At 47.2% G+C, this 8,244-nt stretch overlaps 1 protein-coding gene across 2 annotated transcripts in view; it reads right to left on the reverse strand.

Moving 5' to 3' along the window:
* LOC101991928 (tumor necrosis factor receptor superfamily member 23-like) overlaps positions 1–7,865 on the reverse strand; it is an 18,142-nt gene extending 10,277 nt beyond the window's left edge. For both annotated transcript variants that reach the window (XM_005351586.3, XM_026781106.1), the window contains exons 1-3: positions 7,770–7,865; positions 3,846–3,957; positions 1,776–1,904 (exon numbers count right to left, since the gene is read on the reverse strand). In XM_005351586.3, the coding sequence (XP_005351643.1) occupies positions 1,776–1,904; positions 3,846–3,957; positions 7,770–7,820 (292 nt within the window). In that variant the 5' untranslated portion in view covers positions 7,821–7,865. The remainder of the gene's footprint in view (positions 1–1,775; positions 1,905–3,845; positions 3,958–7,769) is intronic.
* Positions 7,866–8,244: the final 379 nt, after the last annotated feature.

Here is an 8,244-nt window from a genome sequence, read left to right on the forward strand (position 1 = left end):
CATCCATCTATCATCTATCTATCTATCTATCTATCTATCTATCTATCTATCTATCATCTATCTATCCATCCATCCATCCATCCATCCATCTATCATCTATCTATCTTATCTATCTATCTATCTATCTATCTATCTATCTATCTATCTATCTATCTATCTATCTATCTATCTAATCTATCTATCTCTGCCTCCTGAGTCAGGGAGCAGAGATGTGTGCCACCATACTCAGCCTGCTTCCATCTTTATGCTTTGGAGATGCCTATGACAGTGCTGAGGCATGGAATATTGTGGGATTTGTCATTTAGTTTAACATGATTCAGTATCACAGGAGTGTGTATACATACACACCTGCGTGTACACACACAACAGAATTTTTTTCCATAATGCCAGGAACAAACCCAGGTCTTTTGCAGGCAAGCACTCACTCACTGAGCTGCATCCACTGCCCCAGCAATTACTTCAAGTTTGTTTGTTTCACCGTGTAGCTCTGGCTGTCTTTAAACTCACTATACAGGCCAAGCTTGCCTTGAGCTCACAGCGATCTGCCTCCAGCATGCTTGGATTAAAAGTATATACCACTGTTGTGGAATATTATTTTAAGATGGTTTGTATTTGTTTATGCTGTGAAATACTTGTTTTAATGATGCAAAGACGTATTGCATTCCTTTATGCTGCATTTGTTTAACTCTGTGAAGCTGTATTATTGTGCATGCCTAAAACATCTGATGGTCTAATAAAGAGCTGAATGCCAGTAGCAAGGCAGGAGAAAAGACAGGCAGGGCTGGTAGATAGAAAGAAGAAATGGAAGGAGAACCCTGGGAGGAGGAAGAAGTAGCAAGAGAGATCCAGGAGCAAGAAAAGAAGGGGTCGGCCACCCAGCCAGTCACGAAGTGCAAGTAAGATATACAGAAGTAAGTAAAGGAAAAAGCCTAGAGGCAAAAATTGATGGGATAATTTAAGAGAAGCTGGCTAGAAACAAGCCAAGCCAAGGCTGGGCATTTATAAGAAAGAATAAGACAACATGTATGGGTTTTTGGGAGCTGGGTGGCAGACCAAAAAGCCAAAAGGGTAAAAAAAATTAAAACAAGCAGCAACATGGCACCATGCCCGGCCTGCTTAAAGTTTTTGGAAAACTAATTTTGTTACATACATTTCCATGGCCTCTTGGTTGACTCCTGCAGGCGTGTGCCTCTTCTCTGAGCTGCCTCCCAGACCCACATGCCCGCTGCTCTGCTCTTTAAGCTCTTCTATGTGTTTGGGAACTTGCACACATGGCTGCCTATCCTTGGAGGCGGGGGGCTTTTCTCATTACCTGCATGTGTTTTTACTAGGTTCTGCATTCAATTGACAATTAGGAGAGAAATACCTAAACCATGGCAGAAGGCTATCTTTGTGGTTGTGATTTTTCTGACATTCTTACTGAGTCCCTTTCATTCATAAGGGCTAATTTTTGCTTGGGTTTGGTTTTGAGACAGGGTCTCACTGTGTAGCAGTTGCTGCCCTGGCATTCACTATGTAAACAGGCTGGCCTTGAACTCAGAGATCAGCTGCGTCTGCCTCTCGTGTGCTGGGATTAAATGTTGTGCAACCATGCCCACAGAAAGAAAACAAAATTTAAAAGAAACAAATTTTAGTGGGACTCCTCAGCTGCATCCTGGCATCCATCGGTCATGGCTACTCCGTCCCAGTGCTGGACAAATGTGTTTCTGACTCTATTGCCAGTTCTCACAGTGACTGTCATTCCTAGTCCAGTCTCTGCTCAGTCACATACTTACTTTTATCACAGCTGGAGCAAGCTCTACAAGAGTCGAGGCCATTACCAGCGTCTGTGAACATCCCTGGGTCACACCTCTCACATATTCCTCGGGTGTGGGGGACCGTGCAGGGCTGCCAGGCAAACTCACCTGTGGATAAGGGCAGACAGGGGTCAGTGTTGCTCCAGGCACACAGGGCTAAGGCCTATGTTGCTCCAGGTGGCCTTAAGTCTTTAACACAAGTTCTAAATAATCTCTGGGCTGTCACAAACTGCTTGAGGATCTGTAACGGCTCGTGGCTGGCTTCCTGAGCTGCCCCCATTCCTATGGATACCTGACCTCAGGGTCTAGGAACAGAGAGAACCAGTGGTGAGTAGAATGGGCTCCTTGGGCTCCCTGCAGGGCTCAGCTTCTAAGCCACAAGTAACTGACTCCTGTCCTTCAAGTCCCATGTCCTCCCCTTTGAGTGGGCAGTCCCAGGTTTCTGAGAAGCAATTGAGGCCTGGGTGAAGTCAGGTCACTTCCATTAACTGCCTCATAAACATGTCACTTAGCAAGAACTTTCTTTCTCTGGCCTCTTTTTGTTGGTGGTGGTGGTGCTAAGTCAGGGTTTCATGGTACAGCTCAGGTTGGCCAGAAATTCATAGCAATCCTCCTGCCTTAGCTTCCCGAGTACTGGGATTATAGGCATGAGCTATCATGCTTACCTTTTTTTCTTTCTTACTACTTTTTTTTTTTTTTTTTTTGAGATAAAGTCTCATTCTCATTTAATAGCCCCAGCTGACCTGGAACTCACGGCAGGCCCATTGCCTCAGATTCTCAGTGCCAGCATTATAGCTGTGAACCACCACACTCAACTTCTTATGCCTTTCCTAAAGGCAGGACAGTTCTTAGTCCTAGCAGGCTGTTCTGGGGCCGTTTTGGGTTCAGGCTCTCTGATGCCAATTCAGAAATGTGCAGATGGCCCTGGGGTTTCCTTTCCTGAGAATTACAAAGGAAAGTATAAACTACTAATGTGGGGGAAATGATCAAGTCCAGCAAGCATGGTCTCTCATGTGTTCCCCAAAGGACAGCTGCAGACATGACCAGGCGACAGCCTGGTGGACGACCCACTGGGTCTTGGCATTTGGTTCTTTTTTTTAAAAAATATTTATTTATTATGGATACAATATTCTGTTTGCACATATGCCTGCAGGCTAGAAGAGGACACCAGATCTCATTACAGATGGTTGTGAGCCACCATGTGGTTGCTGGGAATCGAACTCAGGTCCTTTGGAAGAGCAGGCAATGCTCTTAACCACTGAGCCATCTCTCCAGCCCCCAGCATTTGGTTCTTGTATCTATTTGGACATCAATATTTTTTCATTTATGGCAATTGATGGTTGCTGCTGTTTTTAAGATTTTTAGTGTGTGTGTATATGTGTGTGTGTGTGTGTATGTGTGTGTAAGAGACAGAGAGAGAGAGAGAGAGAGACCGTACAAGTATGTGCAGGTATCCATAGAGAGCAAAGAGGAAATGCCTGATGTAGGTACTGGGAACCAAACTTGGGTTCCTGTTAGAGTAACAGCTCTCACAGCTGAGTCATCCTTCCGTCCCTGTGTCCTTTTTGAAACAAACCACATTGAAATGGGAAAGTGAGAGATAAGAGAGAAGAATATCAAAAATCAAGCCCTAAATTTTGGGCCTCCTTGAGTCATGAAGACCTTATGAACTATAGCTTGGTGAGCTGTCCTGCCAAGATCCCACTGAGTGAGGGCAGGGGGTCTCCTGGCACCTGTCGCAAGTACAGGTAGGTGCTATTAACCCTCCCAGCTCCCTTTTCTGAACTTTCCTCTCAGCTGGGTAGGTGGGCGACCTTCCACTAGTGAGGCCTTGGTAGAAGTACTGGCACCAACTCTCTTGAACACTCAAAGAGGTTCCTTCGGGGGTCTGTGCACCTGGGTTGGGAGGCACTTCCTAGAGTTTGAGGGAGTAGGTAGTGGCTGAGTTGAGCTCCCTGTCCATACCTTCCTCATCCTATACAGCCTCTGGTGTGCTTCAAAGGCCATGCATGTCTATGCTCCGGCACTGGGTCCCATTGCAGAACTCACCTGGATTACAGAGTTTGCAGCAGAGGCCCCCAGACAAGTACTCATCACTGCCGCAGTCAAAGTGGTTCCCATTCTGTCTGGAGCGAAATTTTGAATAAACAATTCCCGGTATCTGGTAAAAGATAAGGGACAGCTTACATTTATTGGTAACTGCAGAGGATGGTCAGATTATGGTGGAAAAGGACATACCAAAAAAGGAGCCCCCTTGTGGAAAGCATACGGGGCAGGGACTATGGGAAGCTGTGCTGTAGAACGCTGGAGCCTGCAGTTGTCTGGGGAAGGCTGCACAACAGATCACTGCAAAGTTGGGTGGCTCTCTGCTGCTTGCACGGAAGTATTCCCCAGTTCTCTTCCAGCAGCCAGGAGGGCATGTTCTAGAGCAACTTGGGACCTACAAGGACCCTGTCATCCAAATATCAGGTTCTTGTGGCTGCTTCCTGTGGTGGAGCTGCAGATGGAGGCGCCAGTGGGAACAACTTGTAAAGAGTTAAAGGAGTCAGGGCTCTGCTTGGGTTTTGTTTTTTGTTTCTCCCCTATGTGTCCCTGGCTATCCTGGTTCTTACTATGTAGACCAGGCTGGCCTCAAACTCACAGAGATCCACCTGCCTCTGCCTCCGGAGCACTGGGATTGAACGCATGCACCACTACTGCCTCACTTTTTCTTTTAAATTCACCTTCACATATTATTTCTCTGAGTACCCAAATGTTTTAAATGTTTTTCTTGGACTGGAGAGAGATGGCAGCCAAGAGTATATGCTGGCTGGGCATGGTGCATACACCTTTAATCCCAGCACTCTGGCCAGCAGGCTAGTCTCTGTGAGTTCCAGAATAGCCAGGGCTCTATGTAGAGAGACCTTGTCAAAAAAAAAAAATGGTGTTAATCCCAGAACTTGGGAGGCAGAGGCAGACAGATCTCTGTGAGTTTGAGGCCAGCCTGGTCTATAAGAGCTAGTTCCAGTACAGGTTCCAAAGCTAAGAAACCCTGCTTGATGTGGTGGTCATTGGTAGGGTACTGTTGGAAGGACACTATCTGTGGAGACATGCTATCACACAGGCAAGTCCAGAGTCTATAAATCAGTAGGTGACACACACTGGAAAAGCTTTTCACCCTTGTCACGGCTCACTTTTCTCCTCTGTAAAATGAAGATGGTAACATCCTTACTACTTAGGGTTGTGAGATTAAATAATCCACGTAAAACAGTTGGTATGTCCCCAGCATGTTCTCTCTCCTCCCCACTTCCTGCTCTAAGTGACCTGCCTTGCTCTACAGCCTAAACGTAAGGGACCCAAAGTAAGAATGTAGATCACTTGAGCTCTGTGCCAAAGAAGTCAGCAAGTGAGGCCCTCCGCTTCATGTTTGCATTCGCATGGCACACTCCTGAAAATTCCCCACAGCAGCAGCCCTTAGGACCCATCTGCACATTCGTGGGAGCTGTCCTCTCTCACATCCCCACTGCTCTCTGCTCCCATCTCATGGCTAGCATCCTCCCCACAGTCTTATCTTCCTCTGGTTCTGAGCTCCCGCCTTCAGCAAGGTTTCCTCAATAAGTGAGAGATTTCCTGGTTCAGAGATTAGGATCATATAATATAAATTCACCCCCCCCCCTTAGACACACACCCCGCCATAGTCTTGGCCCATTTATTCAGTCAGGAATTCTGTCATTAAGTCAGGCAGGTTTTCTCGGTGTCACCCTCACCATCTGTTGAATGTGACAACTTGTCATCAATGTCCTGAAGGCAATGCTCACTATTTTCCCCCTGCCTTGCAAGGACTGAATGCTTGCCTGCTTCACCTGTGCTTTCTTTTAGGAAGGACAATGACTACAGGTGGATTTGCTAAATGACTGTGGATTTGCTAAAATATCTTTATTTTTGGCAGAGCAGTGGTGGTGCACGCCTTTAATTCCAGCACTCTGGATACAGAGGCTAGCAGATCTCTATGAGTTCAGGCCAGCCTGGTCTACAGAGAGAGTTCCAGGACATTCAGGGCTACCCTGGGAAACCTGGTCTTGAAAAATAATAAAAAAAAATCTTTATTTTCAATAAATATTCTTTGAGGATAGTCTGTTTTTTGTATTCTTTAAAGAGATGTTATATTCAATATTTTATTTATTTATTTATTTATTTATTTATTACAAGACAGGGTCTCACTACACGGCTCTGGCTATTCTAGAACTCCCTATATAGACTAGGCTGGCCTCAAACTTACAGAAATCTGCCTGTCTCTGTCTCCCCAGTGTTGGGCTAAAGGTATGTGACACTACACCCAGCTCATCTTCAATTTTTCTTTGAAGTACCTTCTTTTTGTGACAGTATTTGAGTCAATCATTTTTTTTCTTTACAACTTCCTTTACAATATTGTCTAGATTGCTTCTGGAGGTTTCTGAAATTACAAAATGCAGAGCCAAGACGTCTCCAGAGATGCCTCAGCAGCCCCAACCTGGAGGGCCAGAGAAGTTTGCCAGGTTAAAAGCTACTCTGGATGTAGCTATTCTTAAACTACTGTTAACTTTGAAGTCAGCTCTGAGTCATCATTATTGCACATCTGCTGGCAGCCTGTGGAGAAAATCCCAGGGACAATCAGATAGAGTGGCAGTCCCTGCCAAGTCGGCTTCAGAGAGGAGAAGCCACCCGGAAACAGCCAGCGAAGAAGTGCTCTTAACCAATGAAGTACTTCTCCAGCCCCGGGTGATTTTATAAAGGCACTGATCGAAGTAAATGGTCTCTGAGCGCTCAAATCCTATCTTAGAACAACATAAGGATTATTTTTTGCTGTTGTTGGATCTAAATGTGTCACACAAATGCTATATCCTATCAGGTTTATAAAACATAAATCTTTCCCTGCTTGGCAGGGTTTCTTTGTGCAGCCTTGACTACGGCTGTCCTGGAACTCTGTTGACCAGGCTTATCTTGAACTCATAGAAATATGCCTGTCTTGGCCTTCCGAGTGCTGGGATTAAAGGCATGTACCATCACCACCTTGCTGTTTTAGTTTTGAAGACAGGATATCACTATGTTACCTCAGCTGAGTTGGAATATTCTTACAGAGACCAGGCTGACCTCAAAAGTGTGACAGTCCTCCTGCCTGTCTCCTGAGTGCTGAGATTACAGGTGTGTGACACCAAAACAGGCTTAAGAGAAGTATCATGAGAAGGATTGACATAAAATTAAGTTGACTATAACCAAAAGGTCATTTACAGGGTTGTCTAGGCTTCTTGTCTGTTTTTCAGAGTCTTACTGTGTGTAGCTCTGGCTGGCCTGGAGCTTGATATGTAGAGCAGGCTACCCACTAAAATTTAACTGCTGTTCACTATTAAAATGACAATGAGCGATCTTGGGACAGAGATCCGAAAGGCCCCTGAAAGGCAGTGGGCAGAGCCATTTTTGTAGTAGAGTAGTTAGCACACCTCCGTACCAGCCTGGCTGGACCCCCACCCAAGGAACAGAGGACTGAGTCACTGAGCGCGTGCGCGAGCCTACATCTGCCCCAGAAGAAATTTTTTGTGCGTTTAAGATGCTTTCCAATGAGAGGGCGGGGCGGCTTACCCCGCTTGTCCCAGTGCTCAGAGATACCGGTACTTCTCTAGGCTGTGCACTTGGCCATTTTCCTGCCTCAGCCCTGACTCCCCACCCTAACCCGCACCCCGACTCCTGACAGCTTAAGGGTAGGTGACGCACCGCTCGCTCCGAGGTGCTGCTAGGCGGTGCCGGGGTGATCCCGGAGCGCCGCACAGCCACGACCTGTCCACCGGCCAGCTGTAGCTTTCCTCTGCAGCCCAGAAACCCGGCGCCAGGACGAGGGTCTCAGTTCCGAGCCCCGTGAAGGCGACCGGTCCACAGCCAGCTGTAGCTTACCCCTGCAGCCCAGAGACCCGGTGCCAGGACCGGGGTCTCAGTTCTGAGCCCCGTGATGGCGTCACTCACCAGTATCAGCAGAAGCCAGCGAAAGGTGGCCAACAAACGATGGGAAGTCATGACTTGGTCAAAGCACGCCTCTGTGCCTCCGTGCGTCTGCGGCGCCGGCGCCGCTACTAACTCGCTTTTCCTCCCTCGGCTGTACAGCGCCTCCCCCTCTCGATCCCGCCTCCCTGCTGGAACCGCCTCTCTTCCCTAAGGCTGGGAGGTGGAGCCTAAGGTGGGAGAGCCACCAGGCCTCATCTAGGCGGGACAGTGTGAGGGGGCCAATTCTTTGGCCAGTCTGTTCCCTTTCGAATTCCTTGTCTTCCCTCAGATCTGGTGTCTGCTCAGGCCTAAACCAAATCAAAACACAAACAAGTTTCCTTGGAAAGTTTGATGATCCCCTGAGGTGTGTGTATCTGGGAGTGCAGGTGGCTTCAGAGGCCAGAGGTGACAGATATGCTAAAGCTGGAGTTACAAGTGGTTGTGAGCTGCCTGATGT

The sequence above is a fragment of the Microtus ochrogaster genome, chromosome 8 (genome assembly GCF_000317375.1).
Source record: "Microtus ochrogaster isolate Prairie Vole_2 chromosome 8, MicOch1.0, whole genome shotgun sequence".
NCBI lineage: Eukaryota > Metazoa > Chordata > Mammalia > Rodentia > Cricetidae > Microtus > Microtus ochrogaster.